This window comes from Mytilus edulis, chromosome 1 (genome assembly GCF_963676685.1).
Source record: "Mytilus edulis chromosome 1, xbMytEdul2.2, whole genome shotgun sequence".
Classification (NCBI taxonomy): domain Eukaryota; kingdom Metazoa; phylum Mollusca; class Bivalvia; order Mytilida; family Mytilidae; genus Mytilus; species Mytilus edulis.
The window spans coordinates 42863514-42889221 of NC_092344.1; the positions used below are offsets into that span (position 1 = coordinate 42863514).

A 25708-nucleotide genomic window follows, 5' to 3' on the forward strand; every position below is an offset into this window, starting at 1 on the left:
AGTTTATGACGAACTTCTAGTGCTAGGTCAATGATATTTGTTATGCAGTTGTAGTAGCATTTTCATATCTCATTACCATAGAGATTATGTGACTCCGACCCCTCAGTTATGGTTTATTGACTTTGAAATTTTGCTTAGTTTATATGTATTAGTTTGTGTTTAGGTTGTTTAAAGTCATAAGAAACCTCAAATCAAAAAAAAATAATGCATATGTTTTGTATAACTCAATGGATAGTTTTCATTGTAAAACTTATGTACATATACTTTTTTCTGAAGAAAATTCTTTAATTTATTCATATTTAGAAGAAGTTTACTTTATTTGAATTGCTTCCTTCCAGCAAGCAATTCCCCCGATATATTTTCCGTATGCAAGGTGACCTCAGTGTGACCCATCTCGTAAAAATCGGGTGACCACAATACGCATGGATGTCCTTAAAATAAACTATTATCTGAATTTACATGTTTAACACGTGCTCAAATTCCACGCTTTTTTGTTTATTTTTCGTCAATTGTTGACAAACAGGTGACAATCGTTAAACTTCGGCTTCAAAACACGAACTTTAATTACCTGCCATATTTTCACAACAGCACTGACCGATTGAAAAAAAATTGACGATTATACGAAATTTACACACAAAAAATGATAAATTCGAGCACAGAAGACTAAGTTTATGATGTTTGTATGCATTGGTTTAAAAATTGGAAGAACATTATTTTTCACCGGTCACTCGTTTCTTATGACTTTAAAGGGAACGACTTATGATAGGTCAATGGTATTTGGTATGCAGTTCTATTAGCATGGAGATTGTTTAGCCATGTACCTACAGTCATGTTTCATTAACTTTGAAAATTTGCAAAACTTACATGTTTAAAAATAGTGTTGCTATTTTAATTTCAACATTTGCACTATCGAAATAACAAAAATGCAAGACATATCTATGTGATAACGGTTTATTTTACATTTGCATCAATCTATTCAAATAAATAAAGGCAACAGTAGTATACCGCTGTTCAAAACTCATAAATCCAGGGACAAAAAACAAAATCGGGGTAACAAACTAAAACCGAGGGAAACGCATTAAATATAAGAGGAGAACAACGACATAACACCGAAACGTAACACACACAGAAACAGACCAAGCATCAGACAAAACACCACGAGAATAACAAATATAACATGAAAACCAAATACATGAATTAGGGATAGACAAGTACCGTGCCACGTCTGATCTCAATATCTCAAAAATAAGAGAAAACACAAACGACTCAACGTTAAAATGCAACACACACAGAAACGAACAATAATATAACAATGGCCATCTTCCTGACTTGGTACAGGACACTTTTAAAGGGGAATAAAAGTGGTGGGTTGAACCTGGTTTTGTGGCATGCCAAACCTCGCACTTTAATGGAAAAGTTAAATATAACATTGAAATGACAACATAATATTACAGGACTACAATACAAATAAATAGGAGAACATATTAGACAAAGAAAAACATGATTAATAGATAACAAAAAGCATCAGGTTTAAAATTCAATACGCGCCTAGTCCACACAGGACTTACAAGTGACGCCCAGATATAAAAGATCGAAAGAGAAAAAAGTACAAAGTTGTACAGCACTGGAGATAAAAAGTTGAAAAGGTTTCGCCAAATACGGCATTGTTTTTATGCCCGGGATAAGAACATTCTTATTATATAGAACAATTCATGCTATTGCAAACAGTAAATTTTATCAAATGAATATGAAAGAGATATACATAAAGAAACTGAAGTATTAACTAATTACAGAAAACTAAACCCGAATACATAACGCCCAGATATAAAAGATCGAAAGTGAAAAAGGTACAAAGTTGTACAGCACTGAAGATCAAAAGTTGAAAAGGTTTTGCCAAATACGGCATTGTATTTATGCCCGGGATAAGAACATCCTTATTATATAGAACAATTCATGCTATTGCAAACAGTAAATTTTAACAAATGAATATGAAAGAGATATACATAATGAAACTGAAGTATTAACTAATTACAGAAAACTAAACCCGAATACATAATGCTATTAAAGTTTAACACAGAATAAACACACCCGAATCAGTCCAGGCGTCAACGTAATTACAAAAATGTGACAAAAGTATTGTTAGTATCATTAGAAATCATGCTATAATATTCGTAGTACTAATGAACTGACATATCATGATATGGGTGGTAGAACTGATGATTCGAAAAGTATGACCTGACTCAATTTAAACATATGTTAAGGACCATAAACTACAGGTGAAAAATGGTTTTGATAAATTTGATCGATCAAGAGTTATACTCGTTATATTCGTGAAAATTGTGGGATGTTTTTTTGTTGTTATTTGCAGACAAAAGTACAACTTGACAAAACTTTAACACGATGCCATGGACCGTAAACTACACACATCGTTGTCAATTTAATGGAATTCGATGCAACTGTTATACAAGTGAGAGGTTTAGCTAGCTTCAAAATCATGTTTAATCCACCATTTTCAACACAAGAAAATGCATGTACCAAGTCAGAAATATACACTTTATACATTCGTTTGATGTGTTTGAGCTTTTAATTTTGCCATTTGGTTAGCGACTTTTCTTTTTGAATTTTCCTCGGAGTTTAGTATTTTTGTGATTTTACTTTCTACTGATGAAGTATTAGTTTTACGAATTTGACATCATTGATCAAATTAAGCAATCTTTAGTTTTCTTTCGGTTTTATTTCTTTTTAAACTTGATGATGGTATATGTTCTACCCAACAAAAACATTTAAGACTTTGATCACAATGTCGTGGACAAATGATATTTAGGTCGAGGTAGATTTTGACAGTTTACAGAGTCATTCTGCGGCTATAGTTTGCTATATTTTCCCTGTTTACTCCAAACTATTCTTGTCGCTCGTATAGCTTTGAATTTTAGGAACTCCCTTTGATTTCTACAAAATTAATGAATTGTTGATCTATGTTCATTTGAACTAATTATCACATAAACTATATTGATGAAAGCCATTATACCATAGATATAACAATAAAAAAATCATTCAGTTTACAACTACTATGATTTCTTTGGCAAATTGATAACTTCAAAGAAAACTGTTTAAACTTTCTCACATAACCAAATGCCTATTTCAGGTCAATCTTGCTCCATTTCGTCTTTCGTCTTGTTTTTTTGTGAGGTTTGTATTGTAGCCTATCGAAATCATCATCTTCTGAATTTTCTTTCTGAAAAGAGCAAAATAGGATATTGAAATTTACAACTTACAATTCAATATCCTTTAAAATGGGAAATTTGTGGAAGATACGTGGTTTCTATTTTTTTTTTTAAAGAAACCTTATTAACAAAGAAAGGACATGGAAATCAAACAATGATATACATTCATATGTTTCTACTGTCTGGGGATTGTTTTCCGATTGTCGGAGGCATCTCTTTTATATTAAAGTTTGATAATTCATACTGTAACATTCATAATTTAATTCCATGACACCCTTCGGAAACACCTCAGTTCCTCTCTATTTTTTATAGGGTTCGTGTTGCTTAACCTTGGGTCCAGCTTAACGATGGTGTTTGTGATTTATTGATTGTTTATTGTCTGTTCTTCTTTTATCCTTTAGATCATTTTTTTTACTAGTTACTTTTTCCCTGTTTTCCGTCTTATGTTTCATACCTATTTTCAGTGGTTTTAATTTGACATGAAGGATATCAGAGATACAGACACTTATGTGTCATTCAATTAGACAATATCCCAAATTCTTGTATTTGGTTTTGATGTTATATTTTTTATTCTAAAAGGATTTTGTCTAATGCTTAGTCCGTTTCTGTGTGTGTGTGTGTGTGTTACATTTTAATGTTGTGTCGTTGTTCTCTTATATTTAATGCGTTTCCCTCAGTTTTAATTTATTATCCAGATTTTGTTTTTTGTCCATGGATTTATGAGTTTTGAACAACTACTGTTGCCTTTATTTATGTATTTTCATTTCAAATTCCGGTTCTGTTTTGACCCCAAGTGTATTACAAACCAAGAAGTCAGCACTTTTATGCTGTCATGAAATATCTTAAGTTTAAATTCATACAAATTTACTGTTTATAAAATGGGACATTATTTGAAATGCTAAGCGATTTCTTCCCGAAGGCATAGATTGTATAGCTGTATTTGGCACATATTTTTCAGACGTTTTTGGTCATTATATTCTTCAACCTTGTGTTCCGTTATTCCTTCCAACTGTTACTATTCACATATATGTTTTCCTTGTACGCTGGAAGAGAACTAAATATCTTAATGTAAATGAGGACTTTGATTTGCCTTTTCATATTGATGATTTATGAGTCCGTTTCAGTTGAAAAAGGGTTGCTTCTTCCAGCTACTGATTCAATATTTCTAAGTGGTTCTATGCAAGTGTTGTGATTGTGAGTTTGTCTTCATGTCCGTAATGTCGCAAAACAGTGTTAACGTTGTTTCCCGTATTTTTGACGTTGTGTGATAGTGACGTGAGGGGGAGAGAGGTGTTGCCGGATGGACAAGATGGCTGAATGTTTGTACTATCGGAGTGTATGCCGTTTATTTTGTATTTAAAGTAACGTCTGTATAGTACATGTCATACATGTAATGTGAATAAATCATCAGGACTGATATTTTCTACAAATATGGTGTTTACTTATAAATTATGAACGCTCGGAATTTTACGTTTACAACATTGGTGGCAGCGAACAGAAACGGATCTACGCAAACAGATGATTTACAGTTTTATACAGACGGAATGCTTTTAAAGAGGGGAGGAAATATGAAATTAAACAATGAAGGTACTGTAAACAAGTTTATTCGACAATACGATTGTGACCAAATGTATCCATTACAACAGAGGGACGATACGGCACTGGAATAAGAAGATTCACAATTTAAAACTGATATTGGAATTAAAACAGATTCGACCACATAATTCACAGAGAAGTATTTAATCGGCAAAAGTGGACGGAAATTAATTAAACATTTGTGTTCGGTGCTAGCATCAAGGATAAAATGATAATCTAAGGTGCAAATTTGAAAGAAATCAACATTGTCACCCTTATCTATAAATAATTGTTGTCTTATGTATGTCTATAACTTATATTTGTCAGCATTTTGATATATATTAACCATGAGCTGGTGTGACTTACCAGAGTTTGACGGTACTGAACCTTTTGAGGGTTTCTGGATGAAATTTTCTATCTTTGCTGAACGTTTTAAATGGTCATCTAGTGATATGGCTTTTTATTTGGTTACTTCACTGAGAGGTAAAGCTTTAGAATATGTGTCGTATTTACCACACCGAGATCTTTATAATGTATCTGTTTTGTATTCTGCATTGAAAAGTCGATTTGGTGATATTGAGACTGCTCAGATTTGTAGAATGAAATTGAGAAATATAACTATGCTTACAAGTGAAAGCGTTCAAGAGTACGTATGTAGAACTGAGATAAATGTTCGGAAATCGTTCCCTGGTGTGAACGAAGATTTATTAGTGAAGCTGGTTACTGAGTATGCTATATATGGATACCCTAATGGTGACATTGGATATAGAGTTCTGATTAAAGAACCGTCAACAGTTAGTGAACTTATCAAAGAAATATTGTGGCAGGAACATTGTAGACGATCTTTAAAGTCCGTAGAAAAATCGCGTTGCACTGAAGACAGTAACTTTGAGAAACATTTTGAAATAGGTAATAAGCGTAATATGAATTTCACAGAAAATGATATTCGGAGGAATAAAGTTTCTGAAAATACTGACGTTGATATGCAAAATGACATTAGTTTATATTCTAGTAACCAGAAATTGGAAAAAGACAATTATACTGTTGGTAAATTAAATGTACCTAATAATTTCGTTTATCCGAGTGAACAGTATGTTTATTACGTCGGTGAATCATATGAATTGAAACATGAGGAACTTTGTGACGTTATTGAGGCAACCGAGGTTGAAGTTGCGAAAGTTTTGGATGGAGAGATAGCTATCTTGGAGCTTCCGTGCGTTGAAAAGCAGACAATGGTTACCGGTGGAACAGATGTTGTAAGCGTTAGAAAGGTAGAATTGAAATATGAGGAACTTAATGAAATTGTTGAGGCAACTGAGGCTGCAGTTGCAAAAGTTTTTAAGTTTGGAAGTCCGAACGTTGAACAAAAGACCCTTGGTGAGATAGAAGTAGTTAGCGTTCGAAAATGGACACACTTTGAGCAAAGTGACGTACATTTTGATACTTCTAAAAACAATGATGAAAACAATTATGACAAACCTAGAGTTTCAACCGATACTGGATTATCGAGACCAGTATACGGAAAGAACTTCACACATAAAGAACTCATACGCGGAAATGTGTTGACCCAATTCAGAAATAGTAACGTCTATGAGAACAGTTATGCACGTGATGTATGCATCTGTGGATCGTCAATGTTACCTGAGATGAACTGGAAAACAAAAAAACGCAATTTGTCTTGATTAACTTTTATTTCGAGGACGAAATATTCTTGAAAAGAGGGAGTAGTGTTGTGATTGTGAGTTTGTCTTCATGTCCGTAATGTCGCAAAACAGTGTTAACGTTGTTTCCCGTATTTTTGACGTTGTGTGATAGTGACGTGAGGGGGAGAGAGGTGTTGCCGGATGGACAAGATGGCTGAATGTTTGTACTATCGGAGTGTATGCCGTTTATTTTGTATTTTATGTAACGTCTGTATAGTACATGTCATACATGTAATGTGAATAAATCATTAGGACTGATATTTTCTACAAATATGGTGTTTACTTATAAATTATGAACGCTCGGAATTTTACGTTTACAACACAAGTAACATCTTTAAATTGATAAATATTCACGTGAAATAAAAATAAGACGGTGTGATATAATATAAATGAAATATCTATACATAAAATACCAAAGCAAAACGATTCGAACAACTACAGGCTAATATCTATGATATGACAGTTCTGGAATTGATGTAATATATGATCACAGAAATATTTCAAAATTCACTTGATTTTCTACACTGTATTAGGTAACACAATGGGTATCTCTAGTGAAATAGTGACTGCTTACCCTGTTCTGACAAGTAGCTGCTTCATCTATGGTTTAAGTGGCATCATTTTACCGTATCATTAACATTCTGTGTAATTATTATATAGCCCCCTGTGTGTTTTTCTATCTCTTTAATTTTCCCTTAATAATACTACTTCAAAATTTGAATCACTATATTTAACAAATTTGGGCACAAAAGATGAAAATAAGTATAAAAAATAATATTTTGGTCCCGAGCATCAATAAAGAGAAATTAATTGTGAAAATGTACATCTGATCCAGAAACATTATATCGTTAGTAAAATTCAATTAAACAATACCAATTGGTATTATAGTATTATCTACCAAAAATTAGACCTTACTTCACGAGTTTACATCAGTGGATATCTAGACAGAAAAATACTGCAAGCACCATGATAGTATTACTCACTCGATTAATGACATCGAACAATTCCTTGACACTTTTCTTAACATCATTGTGTAGATTTTCTAACTTGTTTAATTTCCATGCTATATAGTGTTCGTTCCATGTTTTCAACCTGACGATATTATGTAGATCTGCGTTACACTCCTCGTAAAGAATGACAAGCCTGATGATTCTCATATCTTCATCAAACTGTTGTCTATTTTCTTGTGTGAACAACCCATATTTTGATATAAACTGGCTAATCCTTTCCAGGTTAGGTTTAACACATTTTTGATAAAATTGATGAAACTTACGAATTTCAGCTAGTCTATCCTGATGAGACGTAGATAACATGTGTTTCTCATATGTACATATTGGTTTTTGAGGCTGTTGTGTCTTATCATATGGGTCTGGGAAAGTAAAAAAATCCTCATTTCCCTTTGAAGGCACCTCTGTTTGTATGTTTTTGTTTACATTAGAATGCAAGTGCTTTTTCGTTTCTGCAACTGACGGTGTCGACTGCCTTGAACTATATTGAAGTGACAAAGACTCAGATTTTGAGGACAATCTTGATTCTGGTTCTACAATGTTATCTGACGTTGACCATAGAGAATTCACAATGGACTTTATACTTAATTTAGTAGATACTAAATTATGCACAACTTTATTGACTGTCCTTTCACCTTGATTGTCCTTGTTAATCTTATCTTCAAATATCTCACCACAAATGTCACATCTTGACTTATCTATGATAAGCTTAGCAAACAAGGGATCATTTTGTATTTCGTCTATACCAGATTCAAAATAAACAGATTCTTTGGTTGTTTTTGCATTGAGTTCCATATCATTTGTTCGAGTACTTAATTTTTTACGATCATCAAAAACTGTTTTGATTTCAACGTCCGTAACTTTAATTTCCTCCGTTTCAAATATGTCTTCCTCACCTGCAGATTCTGCTATAATTTGATCTTGATCTGTAAGGGTCTTTAGTGTTTCATGAAGGTGGAATGTGTCCATTGAATCTATTTGTGTGTCACATTCTTCTTGAATTATACATCCTTTCAGTTCATCCCATTTACATCGTAACAATGTCTCACCTCTGTGTGTTATAAAATCATGTAAGCTTCTTTTGATGTTATTTATACCAGTAGCACTTTTTATATCTGCTAAGACGTTCGATATTCGTTCTGGATAAAGATCAGGATTCTGATGCACTGACAGTTGTCTAAGAATTTCGGTTTCAGATTGCGTAAACACGGCAACATCCATATTTATTACGAATATTAAACTCCAACATATCACATTTTCAACAACTGCTACATCAGAATAAAAAAGTTCTTCATCAGGTTTTCCCGGATCCATTTTTCGTACTTGATATGACTTCATGAGTCTTTTGAAGGCAATATTGGTTATGTTTATCTTGCTGCGTATTCCACAGATTAACTGAACAAACATTTCTAGAATATTACGAATATCATTAATTTGTGGCATCTTTTTAACATTACAGCATGCAATCAGTTTCTCCGTTGACAGTTTGTCGTCGAATAACGTTAACTCTATGTACCTTACCGTGTTTAAAAATGATGATGGAATAAAAAACTGAAAGTCATCCCTCTTCTGACAGGTGGCGAGTTTTGACTGCAATACAAAACCAACAAATGTGTAATATCTTATCCATGATAGAAATAAATTCAGTTCTGGTAATGTATATTCTGTTCGCTGCTTCTGAAGTCTCTCAACAAAAACACTGAAACTTTTCACAGCCTGGTAAGGGTTCTTTTGCTCACGCATTTCAATAACACTATCAGAAAAGGATCGAATAATAGATATAACTACTGGTTTAGCAGTAAATTCAGGAATCATAAAACCAAGTTTTCGAACTTTAGTAATACTTTGATCGTTAGAACAGCTTTTATCTTGTAAATAGGTCAATAGTTCTTCTGAAATCGAATTCTCGAGGTCAAAAATGCTTTCTTTCACATTTACACTCAATCCAAATAGTTTATGATAAGTGATAATTTCTACAAAAGTTGAAATATTTTTTTCTCTCTTATGATATAGTTTATCTCTTGCTTTTGCCAAAGAAGACTCGAAATGGTTGTCCATTTCTTCTCTTACCTTAATAAGTTGTCCACGTATACAATTGCATTCCTTCATAGAAAGATTGTTAAACTGAAGAACAATCTGAATCATGTCTCTAATCAAGTATCGGCATGACATAAAGTTACTAGTATAAGTTTTGAATTTTCGAAGAAATGGTTTTTCTTCTTTTGTAAGAGGATTTGAGAATGTTCTGATACCATTAAGAAAATAATCAAGTCTTATTTTCTGAACGTGACTTTCGAGGAAATTTTCCAAATTCTTGAAAGTGGAACAGTACCTATTTAACTCGTCAACAGAGATTGCATTTACATAGTTTTTCTCAACAATTGGTAACAACTTCCAAAACCACTTGCAACTGTTTGTTAGCAGATCAATGACTATTACACGACGAACTTCATTGTTTTCAACTTCCTCTTTTACAGATTTATTCTTGACTTTTTTCATAAGTCTTCGTATTGGAGGGTTTTGTCTAGGATTATAAAATATTTTTTCTCCCTCTTGTTTTACCCCATAATCTTCCAGCAGTTGTATTTTTTCTCCGGAAGAATTCTCGGAAGTTATCGTGTAAAGTAATGCTAATGTATCTTGCAGCCACTTCACTACTAAATCCAAATGTGAGACTCGCTTTAAATCCGAGATATTCATCATCCAATTCAAACATTCCATTTGACCCCATTTGTTTTCAAGTGGTTGTCTAACTTGAAACCTCTCAAAAGCCAATTCAATATATTTTTGACGTCCAGTAAGTCTACCAAGTAGCAAATTTGCCTCACCCTCTGTATTGGTAAGGACATCAACACTTTCATCATTGTTCCCTTCTTTGCACACCAAAAGCATGCTAATCGATTTATTCAAATGTTCCTCGACTATTCTAGCTTTTATGGCATTTGCACTACCATCTGGTTTAATTTTCATCTGAAGTAGAGAACTGAGGACCAAACAATGAATATATGAAAAAGAGTCTCTTTTTGTTTCATAGAATTGAAGAGCTTCTTCTGGAAATCCGTACTTCTTGTATAAGTTAACAGCTTCTTTTGTTTCCCCTGTAAAATATTTATCTTACATGTAATTAATTTGCCCAATAGCTATATTCTGCAAAAATCCATTCCCTCTATACAAAATAATTCAACATTTTGCCCTGTTTAATCTTCAAAAGTGGAAATACCACTTTTTAACTTCGTGCACTTTTCTCAATTTATTTCATCAGAAACGCTTAAGTCTTCACATTTAAAAGTCATATTTAGGTTTAAAAAGATGTGGTATGAGTGCTGTGTTTTGTATATTGTTGTTTGTCTTTTTCTTTTTTTAGCCTTGGCGTTGTATGCTTTTCGACTTATGAGCTTGAATGTCTTTTGGTATCTTTCGACTCTCTTTTTCGCACAAATATACGAAACGATTTAAAAATTATGATTATTTAGTGATTTCTATTGAATTGTCGGAGGGGTGTTCTTCAAAAATCAATAGGTTGAAGGAAGGGAATATTGTATCATTTTGATATTCCATACTCCGTACTACTGAGCTATACTTGAGTATTCGATTACTGTTTTACATTCCTAGTTAACATAGCTATATGACAAAACAAAATGAATAAAAAGAATAAAACAAATACTTCTTATGTCAACTTTGCCTAGATGGTCCGTAGCTTAGATTCTTAATTAAAAAAAATAAACGGTTAATTTACTTAAAGTTACCCTCGGGAACAGTCCACTAGCAGTTGTATAGATGCAGTGCTATTGACTGCAAATAAAACTTTATGCATTTCCCGGACCATAAATACTCTTATGAATATACCTTCATCCTTATAATACATGTATTGACGTTTTAGCAAAGTAATAAAAAGACACAATAGGGATACTAGATAAGATCAGCAAACTGAAAATTTCCTTTTATCGAATCGATTAATGTTCCATATGATCTGTTTGAGGTAAAATTATTACCACTGTATATATAACCTTTGTTTATAAGTATTCTTGCAGCATATGTGATGTATTCCTTTCTGCCATTATAGCGACTTGTTAAGAATTCAATTCTGTCTGATAAACGGCTTACATTGTCGAGGGCTTTTAACATTTGATTTATATCGTGATGTTTGTGGTAATGACCAGCAGCATTTATATTTATTTGGTCCTCATCATACAAGCTGCCCAAAGGATGCAGACTGCTATCAGACCTACTGTATAAGTTCTGTAAAAGACATAAAAGGTACATTAAATGATGTTCAATAGCTAGTAGATATATTTGTCTTTTGAAATACAACAGACATACAAGGATAGTAATGATGCTATGTGGATAAATTAATCTGTTTTCAAGAGATAAATTGACCGCGTGTCATCACTACAATGGCTACCATCTTTACGATTATAAAATTAAGGTGGCGTAATGGGAATACATTTTTGACGAAGTAGAATCTTGACTTCTTAGTTGTATTTCAAAAGAAAAATGCATCTACTAGCTATTGGTCATCATTTAATGTACTTTTCTGCTTTAAGTCAACTCAAAACTGTTGTCTGATCGGTTGTCATTTCCGAAATCAAACATTTAAAACAAATCTTATAACTATTTCGCAGTAAAGCAGACTAATATAAAGGGTTTCAGAGGTTTCAAACTAATAGCCCTAGAAAACACACACACAATATGAAGTTTTTTGAAGTTATGCATTTTTAGTTCCACTTGTTAACTTTGTCGTCCAGTATTTTTAGTAAAGATTTGTTATTCGAACACACCAACTCTATGACTCATATTAGAAAGGTATTTCACTTGTCCCATATATTTCATTTTTTAATACTGTGAATGTTTAATACTATTAACTCAAAAAAGGGGCGAAAGATACCAGAGGGACAGTCAAACTCAAAAATAAACTGACAACGCCATGGCTAAAAAAGAAAAAGAAAAACAGACAAATAATAGTACAAAAGACACAACATAGAAAACTAAAGACTAAGCAACACGAACACAACCAAACACTGGGGGTGATCGCAGGTGCTCCGGAAGGGTAAGCAGATCCCGCTCATCATGTGGCACCCGTCGTGTTGCTCATGTTATTACAAACCCGGTAAATAATCTAATTCGGTAGGTCACATTCGTGGTGAAAAGGGAAGTGGATTGTAGTTACGACATAAGGAACATATCCGATATCATCTGTGAAACGGTTATTCCATAACGGTCAACCAACTCGTGATGGCGTCCGTAAACTTTACGAGGGGATGATTTCAACTTCACCATTTGGAACTCTTGGTTTAATAGCTTCCTTTTGAGCAGCAACCCTCTATCGAGGAAATCGTGATAGGAAATACAAGCATATCGTATCAATTGGGAGATATATACTCCGTATATATGCAGGCGCTGCTGGAATGTTGCTACATAGAAATGGAAAGTGCACAAGTGGGAAGCTGAAATCATCTCTTTTAAAATTGATTTTTAGATAGTTGAAGAATAATAAAGCCTTTCAAATGGGTTTATGTGAACATTTAGATTGTTTTAGAATGTCTTAAAAGCCATTTGTCTGTTTGGCAGTCTCTTTTTTCCTATCCGTACCAACCATAGGTCCAGAAATCATTGTAGTGTTTTTCAACAAACATTTGATGCTCGATCTTTTCAATTCAATTTTATGGAAAAAGGAGCAGAAATGCATATGATTTTTTTTTTACCTCTTGATAGATAAATGTCTATGGTTTCAGGAAAGGTATCACTCTAATTCTTTGCAATTTTCCTTTGGACCAAATTTTGGAGACTTTTATGACATTTTCACCACCCCCTTTTTGCAATATTTTGTATCAAATAAATGCAGATTGTTGCCATGGTTACACCAAAAAGAAATTATATTTCACCATTATAACTATTGAAAATCAAATCTATGAAAGATTCTCTTTCCATAAATATACACACGCATAACACAAATGTTAAGCCTTATTTGTTAGAAAGGAAGGGAAAGAGGGTGTTTAAAAATTATGAGTGTCAATTTTAAGTTTTTTTCCTAACTGTGTATTGTTACCGTATGGCATTTGACAAAGCATGGAATTGCTTATTTTCAGACAAATCATACCACAAATCTTTTGATTTTTAGATTATAGATACAATTCTGAGGGAGAAACATCTTTTAGTTTGACAATATATGTTAGTTTTGTTGTTTATTGTCCATAGCAACCAATATAGACATTTTGACACAAAGACTTTGTTCGGTCATAAATTGATACTTTGTTGGCTACCCCTTATAAAAGAAAGAATGCGCGTTATGTAGAAACCTCAATAGGGAACGCTTTATATTTTTTTATGCGAATAAATCAAATTTATTATTTTAGCAAGTATAAAGTTACAACTTAGTATGAATTAAGTCTACGTTTGTTCCCGCTGTTATAAATTAATTCAGTATTTGCAAAATTTTATGTATGCTAATACACAACAAAATTGACATTATACAGCTTTTAATAGCTTTAATTTATAAAATTTGTCTACTATAAAGGTTAATTTAAGTTTTTAAACAAGAAAAGACAAGCACAGAAGGTATAGTTCTAGAAATTTGACTAAAAAAGGAGAATTTATACTTTGACATGGTATGTTTCTTCAAATCACTTTTTTGTTGCATTTCAATGGCAACTGCTTACCTTCATAAACTATTTAGCTAGCAGAACACAGAAATTCATTAAAAGTGGAATTTGAAAAAAAAAATTGTTTAACCTTAAGGTAGCAATACACAGTTAAAAGTTTAGTTTCGCATTATGGCCATGGTGAATTTTTTAAATATGAAAGTTTTTGTGCAATAAAATTGATTTTTAGGTAGTTGAAGAATAATATAGCCTTCCAAGTGGGTTTATCTGAACATTTAGATTGTTTTTAGCATGTTTTATAGGCCATTTTTTCTGTGTATTGCTACCAAATAATTGCCCATTTTAGGATTTTATTAAAAAAAACTGTTGCTGGGGGCACAGATGCAAACTAGTGCTTTAAAAAGATCAATCTATAATCTTCTGTGGATTTATTTTTCGACCGGAACTTATGCTTATGCACAAAAACGATCCGTTTGCATTTGTACCTACAACAATCGTCTGTTTTATACATTCGTGTTACGCACTATTATATTATTTATTTATGTATTTCTCTGTCCCAAGTGTAAAGTTATCATTTTGAGCGGTATTTCTAACATTGCCATATAATCGTGAGGTTTGGCTAGCCATACAAAAATGTTCAAAATTAACTCATCATAGATACCAGGATTGAAATTTTGTAAGTTGAAAAGCACTGAGGACCAAAAATTACTAAAGTTTTGCAAATAGAGCTAAGCTAATCTGTTCCTGAGGAAGGTTCAACTCACCATTTATTCTTAAAATCTTCTATATCAAGTCCAGAATATGGCAGTTGTTATCAAATAGTCTGTTCCTATGTATGTTAGCGTTTGCTTTTGTAGCAGTTCATTGTTTCTGTTGTTTTTCTCTTATAAGTGATGTGATTCCCTGTGTTTTGAATTGTGACCCGGATTTGTTTTCGCTTAATCGATTTATGACTTTTGAACAGTGGTATACTACTGTTGCTGTTATTTATGAAAATTTGTCTTTAATTGTAAGGTTAAAAATATCTTGAAGCTCTTTACTTTAATTTAAGTAAAACACGCACATGATGCATATATGATATAATCCTAAACTATGCACTTTATCAAATTTTTAAAGCCCATAAAACAGATGTAAACAATTCAAATATACCGATTTTGCTTTGTTACCTTCTCTAGCAAATAATTCCATTTCTTTTGTTTAATTTCAACTGGGTATCCGCCTGCACTTTCTATGCTTGAAATCATAATAACAATTTCATAGCATGCTACTACCTCTTCATATTCTTGGCAAATATTTTCAGCTGTATGTATGTACTTAAAACCGGGAATGTACTTATATTACAGACTTAATGTTCCAATCTAAAAAAGAAATGCTCTATTTTGTCTAAGAACCTGTTTTTAAAAAAAAAAAAACAACATTTTTACCAGAAATTATTTGTTAGTCATACATTTTTGGTTTATATTAATTGAAGCTTTGGATTGATTTGAATTTCACTTTATTCTTTTTAAGGATAGATGTTTCTTCCTCGGTACTTGACACTTCGTACTTTGCACTTGTATTTTCTTTCAATGTCTGAAATATTTGCTGTAACCACTGACAAAGGAACCGAATCACCAGCCTAGCAACAAATAATACGAGGGTTGCTATCTATGGTTGCTTCACAGCATATTTACAAATTCTTTTTCTAAAATGTTGTGTTTTTACTTACTTGTAGTCCAGATCCATCATGTTGTATAAGGATTTCCAGAGGTACTTCCCTATGTTTTCTCTTTAAAAACAAATAAGCATTTACTTTTAGAAGTATTAAATAGATTTACTAAAATTTGGCCTGGTTCATATATACATTTAAATGTGAAACAAACATCCCTTATTTGATAATTTTAAACTGTGTGTTTTATATTTGATCATATCATGACAGCATTATTTGCACTTCTTATTTTAAGGGTTCAATTTATTTTGGTAAAGATTCATATATAGGAACAAGTGAATACATCTGATTATTCTTCAGTTATTCTTAAAATTTTAAGATTCTACTAAAAATTTCAATTTAGATTTTGTTACTTACCCTCATGTGAATCATGAGATTTGAAGTACTATTCAAGCTTCCACATATTACAGAAGAGCAATTGTAGCATTTAGCCTCTTTAGGTCTTCCATACTTTCTTTTGGGAATATAAAAATGTTCACGTATACTGTCCTCCATTCGTATCTGATTTAATAGCTAAATTAAAAAAGTTTTAGAAAACGTTTAAATTATTCACATGAACAGAATTTTACATAGACATATGATGGATGAATAAGCCCAAAATGAGTTCATAATATGTCTATTTCTTTGTCTGTGTCTGTGTTATTAAAGAAAGTCCTGATGTACAATATTATTATATTTTCCCTCTACCGGTTATATATTTCATATGAATTTGTCAATACTTAAAACAATTTAGCAAAGCTTGACAAGAAAAGATGTAAAAAAAGTTGTGTCAAAATAGAAGTTACACATTCGTGAGTTAAATGATTTATAATACACCCAAAAATAAGCGTCTCTGTCTTTTTTTTTATAAAGCTGTCTTTTGCCAAACACAGATTTTAATGTTAACAAGAATAACTGCATTTGAAACCCTTATATTTACCTTTTTCTCTTTATATCTTCGCAAAGATGCAATTGCTTCATCAAACATGTTGAATTCTTGTAATACAGCAATTGCTTTGTCAAAACGACTAATGTGTTCAAAGATTCGACAACATTCTGATGGTTTATTACTTCTTCTAAACATTTCAGCAGCTTTCTCAAACTATAAAGTAAAAATCTTTTCAGAAGATTTGAGTATGTTTGGAAGATTTATCACGAATTTGTGCATTAAAGCTATCTGTAAGTATATCTAATCAAAAGGAATTGCCAAAATTGAAATGAAGCCTGTTTGTACGGAACACAAAAAAACAACAAATTAAACATGCTCTAAATTATCCAATTTTAACAACCAAACTCACGATTAACATGTGGTACAGTAAACGGCCAGCAGTTGAGGGAAAAATGACAAACTTGAAAATGGTGATTGATCAAAAGCAATCGGTTCAGCTTTATCTTTTTATAATGGTAGTGAGAGAACACAGGAATAAGAGTTCAAACCAACATTTTTCAAAGAAAACTATTTTCACGTTCAAAATTAAGATAATTGATTTTATCCTTTTTATGTGTCACTGGATACATTGAACTTTGGTATCAATGGACCATTTACAGGGTGCAACAATAGTTTCTTCATATATATGAATGATTATTAAATATTTAAATAAAACGTATTGTCGACCGCTTTTTGTAAACTATTAGAAAAATATATTGTTCCAAATTCTTTTAACGGTGTAGAACACGATTGTTATTTTTTTTTCTTAGTACCGATCTGTAAGTCGAACCTTTACTCACTGATATTTACAGTTGAATCGTATTTTTTATTATCAGACTACTATCTAAGGGGTGATCTGAGTTCAAAACAGGGTTAACTTCGTCCTATATTTATGTGCTAAACACAAGTTTTCTTACGAACTTTTTTCTATACCATTAACTTTAATTTCAAAAAGGATTTTTTTTATCATTTTCTCAAAGGTTTATTGCAACTGGCATTTACATAATCGTTCTGTTATTTCTTATCAATTTCATTCTTTTCTTTTAAGTTATTGGAGTGTACGTTAATCGTAAGGATGACTTAGGTGATTTAACAGAACTTTAATCCCAATAAATAATGCCAGACCGTTTCGAGATTTAAAAAAAAAACATTAATGATTGAGGTTAAGATCGTTATTTGTTGAAAAATTCACGTAAAATAGGCTACAGTGACACTGTTGTATTACCCATTGTTTCTTTTCGTATATCTCAGCTGCCAGATCATAATGTTTAGCCATCGCGAGACATTTTGCCGCCTCCTTAGTCCTTTTCAACTTCAAAAACTTTAAAGTTGCTTGATATAGTTCTTCTCTCATTTCACTGCTGTTCTGAATTTTTTTGCGTGCATTTTTATAATGCAAATAGGCATATGCCAATTCTTCTTTATAAATACAACCAGCCATTTTAAAACATTGTGCTGCCTGCTCATACAAATCCCTTTTCATTAGTTCCTCTCCGCTTGCAGTCCATTCAGCAGGTGTTGACTTTACTGTAAAATCTAAAACGAAATGGAAAAATAAATCAGCAGAGGAAACAATTATTGTTTAAACAAATTGTAATTAAGCGACTATACATTATCCGGACAGTCTATAAATTACTATCAGGCAATTGTTTGTTCATCTAAATAATTTTTCAAATAGTCGCAAAACATTCATTTAAATGTCCATATACTTACAATAAGTTTAAAATATGTGTAATTAAAAGTTTATTTAGGCATATAGAAAATGGTTTGTAATGAAAATATTACTTTTATTATAATGTGAGATTTTGCTGTAAATAGTTGGACATTGAGCAACTGAATAAATTGTTTAATAGAAAAGCAGCAGATTGAACATCATCATCAAAAAATGAAAAGATCAAAAGAAAGCAACAGATTATCAAATGATCTTTAATGTGAAGATTACCACACAAATGTTGAGACAAAACTAAACTTTAACGTATGGTTAAATGATAAAAATATGAGTACATAAATTTAAATTGTATTTCTAGAAAAAGCTGGACACATTTACAGAGAGTGTATGTCTGTCATTTCAATGAAGGGTTTCTTAAATATACAAGGGACTGAACATTTCAACGTTTTAAAAAAGAAGAATACACTTATATCCAAAAAATTAAGATAGAAGTACCTACTTTTCTCAATAGAGGTTTTGACTAAACCAAGAGCTGTAAAGTATTGAAACATAGGTGTCCTTTTCTCAACGTCTTCATCAAATATCCAAACGTTAACTCTTGCTCGCGTGATAGCTGTGTAGAGCTGTTTCAATTCTGAATTTAGCACTTTATGTAACTTTGGATCAAACGTCAAAGGTCTTGATGAATATCCTACAATTATAATAGCACTCTGTATTATTACAAGTACTATTAGTTACATAGTGTGTTAGTGACCTAATACGATATATACGAGCGAAGCTCGAACCCCATATGGAATGTACTGACCCCGTATATATCGTATTAGGTCAGTAGCACACTATGTAACGCATTTATCTTACCGACTATCTTAATTTGTTGAATTTAGAATTTGCTATCATATCACGTCTTCTTACTTTTATATTAAAGTTTCCAAGTGTTCAAGTTTAAGAACCTACTTCCATTGGTAAGCAAAAAAAAAAACTAATGTTAACAATAGCAATTTGATATCAACAACCTTGATATAACAATAGTAAACAGACCTTTCAATACATTTGAATAATCAAAAAGTGCCTAAGTCGAAACTCCACTACTAACCGTGTATTGAAACAAGCCCCGCCTCCTTACTAACCTAATATGGAATATACACGGTCTCCACGCGAACGCTTTTAACCAATCATATTCCTAGAAATGTATAGGAGGTAAGATAAAAATCATTGTCATTCAATTTTTGTTCTAGTGTACGGTTTTTCAGCTGCTAAACTTAGCAAAATGTAAGCCATTTTACAACCTGAAGCCTGAAATATAACTCGATAGAAAATCCTTTTAAATAAGATTTAAAAATAGAAAAAAAATAGAATTACATTTTAGCAAAGTATGAACAAATTATGTCCTTGTTTTAGTTTGTACCCGCCTTATTATGTAGTTGACCACAGAAAAAATGTTTATCGTAACATTATTCACATCCCAACACTACATTTGTAATAAAGCCAATTTGAAAAAAAGAAGCTTCTATGACCTATAGTTTGATCTGTTGCAATCAATTAATAATACTTACAATCCTGCACATGAAAGACATACTTTTATGAAGATATTTCACATAGGCTATAGTCGAATTTACCTGTTTGCAAAGTTTTGTCTTTTCCTTGTCTCTGCAAAAAGTCTGTAACAACTCTCCATTCTTTCGAAGCCTGTTATAAACGAGCATATTAGTCTTTAAGACATTTTCAATAGAGTACATCTTAATTGTAAAATAACAATAACTGCATTGCTTTGGTGTATTTTAGACTAACATTCAGACCACATTTGTGATGGGTTTTATTAAACGATAATAAAAATTAACAGAATAGGGTTGCATTCATATTCAATCATTGTCAGTCGTCATTTTATTACTAAATTATTTAGTTTAATCTGAGGAAAAAAGATTTAAAAAAATAACGAGATAGAAAAACAAATCACCTGTTTAGTAGATGTTTTAAGGTATGGTTTCTTGATGTAACCTAGCCCCCTTTGGCTGATTATTGGCAAAGAGAAATAGAACATTAACGGATGCTCAAAATACAAGCCAAGTTCATATGAATATCGCGTTTGTTTAAATCTATGTACAGACCTGTGAATTTTTGAAAATGTTGAACAACAGTATGTCATCAAACTCTAGTCCTTTTGCTTCATATAATGTTAAAACAATTCCAGTTTTCTTCTGGCACTTGGTCACGTGCATCGTCATCAACAACGAGAATCGCTTGGTTTGCACCAAACTCTATTTGTGATGTTTCCTGTTTATGATGACATAACATTTTTATCAAATCATCCGGAGAATATGCATACAGTAGGAAAGGTTTTGGGCCATTGAAAACACATTGTTCATCTGGAAGTTTGTCAAAAGAATCCGGAAATAAGTCAGATAGAATGTCAAGAACACTCCTTGCTAGATCTGTAATACCAGTGTGAGATCTGTAGTTATGTGGAAGGCTGTGCACGCGTTCAGGGATCGTAGAAACATCAACTGCGTTCATCTGTAAAACAGAACAAACATATCTAACGTTAAGTAGACTTTATCCATTTTTAGATGGTGACGTTCCCTTGTCACCATCTTATGGTGTTTATATATCTCAACTTGTAAGATTCGCTCGTGTACGTTAAAACGTATTAGATTTTAGCGAGAGAAATTTGTGTATTACTGAAAAATTATTACACAAGGGGTTTTGATATCACAAACTAGTCAAAACATTTACTAAATTTTGTCACCAGTACAAGGACATCATTCGTAAATATAATTCAACATGCAGACATGTTATACGTTCAGGTATTTCACACCCAATCTTTTATGGTAATATTGTTTATAAAGCACAAAAATGTCGACATTCACCTTAAAAGCTAACAAAATGTTTCAACAGACTTATTAAGAAGGTGTATAGTTACGATACTGTTGTCAGGTCATTAAAGATTGCATATTTTGGCTTTAATATTGATTCACTTATAGGGTCTTTGCATCGGAAATAAACACATTTATTCTAAAACCAGTTGTTGGCATGATACGGGTTATGTTCTTCTTATATATTTTATGATGGTATAATACTAAACTTCTAAGGGGAGGGATTGTACTTGATATTCATATGATGAAGACATAATCTTTTAATCTGTTTAATTGAGGTCTGGGGCTGGCATGTCAGTAACTGCTAGTAGTCCTTTGTTAATTAATGTATCATTGTCTTTTGTTACTTATTCTGACATCGGACTCGGACTTCTTTTAAACTGAGTTTTATTGTGCGTGTTGTTGTGTGTTTGTTTTTCTACATTGACTAGAGGTATAGAGGGAGGGTCGAGATCTAAAAAAAACATGTTTAACCCCGCCGCATTTTGCGCCTGTACAAAGTCAGGAGCCTCTGGCCTTTGTTAGTCTTGAATGATTTTTAATTTTAATTTCTTGTGTATATTCGGAGTTTATAATGTGATGTACAGTATTGTCGTTTGTTTATGTAATTTATAAGTGTTTCTCGTTTCTTGTTTTTTTATTATATAGATAAGACCGTTGGTTTTCCCGTTTGAATGGTTGTACATTAGTAATTTTGGGGCCCTTTATAGCTTGTTGTTCGGTGTGAGCCAAGGCTCCGTGTTGAAGGCCGTACATTGACCTATAATGGTTTCCTTTTTTAAGTGTTATTTGAATGGAGAGTTGTCTCATTGGCACTCACACCACATCTTCCTATATCCATTTAGTATGACGTCCATTATCACTGAACTAGTATACATTTTAGTTTAGGGACCAGCTGAAGCACGCCTCCGGATGCGGGAGTTTCTCGCTGCATTGAAGACCCATTGGTGGACTTCGGCTGTTGTCTGCTCTTTGTCGGGTTTTTGTCTCTTTGACAAAATCCCCATTTCTATTTTCAATTTTATTTAATCTTAAACCGTACTGAACAGTAGTTATATTCCACTAGATTATATTATATCCTTTAATGTTTCAGACATCATACATCTTTCATAAGAATACATTTTAACACGATATTTCGAAAATATCATCAATTAACAATTTCCTTTGAAAGAGGCAAATAATAATTTCATTATATTTAGAAACGAACGACAGCCAGAATTCTACATACTGGGAATTTGTAAGTTGTTTACTACAAAAGACTACGGGGTGACTCTTCTTTTAAGATAAGTGTTAGAATGTCAATTTTCAAATGCGTGTATGTGAATGTAAAATTAATCCTTACGCAGAAAATTTAGTACCGCTCATGTTATTAATAGATCCTTATATTATAGTAGAAAAAAAAAATGTAACAAGTCAATTCAAAACTTTGTTTTTTCGGCAGAGACAACATCAATAAACTAATAGATGAATAGTCAAGGTGGTGAATTGGAAGCGGCTCGGAATAGTCTTCGGCTGTTATCTCCTCTTTGGTCCGGTTGTTGTCTCTTTGACATATTCCCCATTTCCATTCTCAATTTTACCATAGAGTTCAAAGCAATTATTCTACTGGAAAATGAAATGACATCTCATCATTTCTATTAAATGTGATGTTTTATTTATATTTGCCGTTTCAAAATTCTTTTCCTGTTACATGTTGAATTGTTCAATCTCAATATAATTGTAGGAGAAATAGACACTTACCGTCAGGTTCTTGCTTGTATAGTGAAACAGACTAACCAAGTCTTTAAATCTGAATGAAACTCCTTTCATAATACTCTGAGCTGTATCACCAGTGAGGAACATTCCACTTGGACTCTCGCAAAGGTTGATTAGAAGAAACAGTTCAGATTGAGTGAAATCCTGGGCTTCATCCACATATATTTCATGTACAATCCATTTTCTTCTTTTCTGCTTCATAAATCTTCGGTATAGGTTTTTAACTACGTCTGTTTGATCAAATAAACATTTTTGTCGTCGCATATGTTCATATATCAAAAATAATTCATACAGAGTTTCCCGGTCGCCAACGAAGGCTGGTGCTTGCTTTCGTCCCATTTCAAAGTACTCGGTTTTTGACAGATAGTCTTTCTTAGATGCAAGTGCCTCAAACGAACCTTTGATAAAAGACATTATCTCTGTCCAAATCAATAACGGGTGGTATCTGTTTTTGTGTAACTTAGTTTTCCCAATCATTTGCGGCCACAGAAGTTCTTCAAACACATTATAAGTAACTTCTCTTCTAGGATCAGTTTTTCTTGTTTTCTTTTGAGAAATATTTTCTGACTTTGAGTCGTGTTCTGTGTCGTTGTTCTCACTTTCATCGGTGCTATCACTGTCATAATCATCTTCATCCATACAAAGTAATATAGATATATCATCAACATCTGTCCATCCTTTAATATCAGTTTTAAGGCTCCCATCGCCAGGGTTTCTCTCAAAATAATATGGCGCTCCTAATGTTGCATCAAGCATCAACCAAAAATACTTTGCTGTAATAAAAAGGGGATATTGTTTTTCAGAAAGATCTTGAAGACGATTTGGCAAATCTGTGTCTTCCAGTATGCAATGTTCAGCTGCAATACCATCACCAATCATAAATGTTCAAAAATTCTTTCGAACTTCCGAGCAGAGTACACCGTTTTTGGTTATGAATACCTGACGCAAATGATGTTCAACATTTTCTAATGTTTCCGAGTCAACCTGATCTGTCATAAATTCATTTGCCCCGGAAATTATACTGTCCTTTACAGCTGACATTCCATTTGGGTTACCCTTGGTAAAATTGTCACAACTTATCATTGCACTTGCCTCTTTTGTTATGTCTTCTTGAAACTGCATGGTAGGATCTTGGATACTTGTAACTTCTCTGTCTTCATCCTCTGTTGAATGTACTATTTTGACGGTTTCAAAAGGTGGTTCATCCTTGGTGGTAGAAGAACAGATGTTACCTGTTAATACCATTTCATATCTAGAGAATTTGTCAACGAGTACATTTCTTTCCATGTTTATTTTTTTTTTTATAATTTGTTAATTTACCAACTGGGGTAAAGCTGATGAACGTAACTGCATTCACGGTCATCCCAAGATGTTGGATGAAAAAATAGGTCAGTATCTGTATTGTCTGTTACAGTGTTTCTATATCATTTTCTTTACAAAGGAGACATCGATACGATGTAAATTTATAAAAGATTCACACGGAAATCACAAATTACTTCCGAGAAATGTGCATGAAACAGGAAATTCGATTTAAAAAAATCGCTAAGATGACCGTAAATCACAATCGAGATGACCGTAACAGAATCAGCAATTCATAACAAGGGTGACCGCAATTGGTTAAAAGATGACCGTAATTTGTAAAGGATGACCGTAATTTGTCAATGATGACCGTAACTTTTAAAGGATGATCGTCAATTCTAAGAAATATCCGTATTTGTATAACTACTTTTTTGGTATCAAATGATTAATGGTGTTGATATAAAACGTATTTATATGAGAGTATTTTCCTATAGGTAGGAGAAAATGTGACGTGCTTTAAATACAAAGTTCACCATATTTATATATATATATATATATTTTACGGTAGAGGGTATAATTTTTAAAACGAACATACAACAAGACATGCACATGAAAAAGTGGGGAAAACATGCAACAAAAGCGCGATTAAATGACACCTAACAAGTATTATAAAAAAAAAGTTTGCTGCACAGCTACCACTCTAAAAGCCAAAAGATTTATTTTTATTTCTGGAATTCCTTGTAATGACATATAATAAATGCACTTTTTTTAAAAATGCCAATGGATGTACACCCATTAATATTATATCGTCTTTGATTTGTCTTCTATTTTTTCTTGCAAGTAAAATAACAGAACCTGTTTTTAAAATACTAAGACCAAACTAGTGAAGGCGAGCTCCAGCAAAATAGATCCTTAAAATAGTCTTGTGCGTATAGCGTATCACAAGGGGCAGGGGCGGATCAAATCTTCAAAAAAGGGGGGTCCCAACCCAGGGTAAAGGGGGTTCAAACTATGTGTCCCCATTCAAATGCACTGATCGGTAAATTTAAAAGGAACCCCTTGTTTCCACCACTAAGGGGAACCTTGTCGATATGTATATACAGCAATGTTATTCATATATAAAGACAAACTAAGATTTTAATCCGCTTCCTCTGGAACCATACACACAGGCTCGATTACCGGATATTCATATGTTTGATTAGTGTTTTTATGCTCCATTCATGGGCATTATGTTTTCTGGTCTGTGCGTCCGTTCGTTTGTTCGTCCGTTCGTCTGCTCGTTCGTCCGTCTGTCCAACCTCAGGTTAAAGTTTTTGGTCGAGGAGGTTTTTGATGACGTTGAAGTCCAATCAACTTGAAACTTAGTACACATGTTTTCTGTGATATGATCTT

The 25708-nt window shown here is 32.7% G+C and overlaps 2 protein-coding genes across 2 annotated transcripts in view; both read right to left on the bottom strand.

The window, feature by feature from the left end:
• Nucleotides 1-2719: 2719 nt before the first annotated feature.
• On the bottom strand, nt 2720-23219 carry LOC139482942 (TPR and ankyrin repeat-containing protein 1-like). Its single transcript, XM_071266974.1, has 11 exons — nt 23003-23219; nt 20498-20903; nt 20009-20078; nt 18892-19083; nt 17949-18259; nt 16736-16897; nt 16174-16329; nt 15817-15876; nt 11517-11748; nt 7486-10607; nt 2720-3235 (listed from the first exon to the last, which is right to left on the bottom strand). The coding sequence occupies exons 2-11, from the start codon at nt 20612-20614 to the stop codon at nt 3137-3139; spliced, it is 4521 nt and encodes a 1506-aa protein (XP_071123075.1). The 5' UTR covers nt 20615-20903; nt 23003-23219; the 3' UTR covers nt 2720-3136.
• LOC139482951 (TPR and ankyrin repeat-containing protein 1-like) overlaps nt 23198-25708 on the bottom strand; it is a 32360-nt gene continuing 29849 nt past the window's right edge. Inside the window, exon 13 of the mRNA XM_071266982.1 lies at nt 23198-24249. The gene's annotated coding sequence lies outside the window, so the exon portion shown is untranslated. The remainder of the gene's footprint in view (nt 24250-25708) is intronic.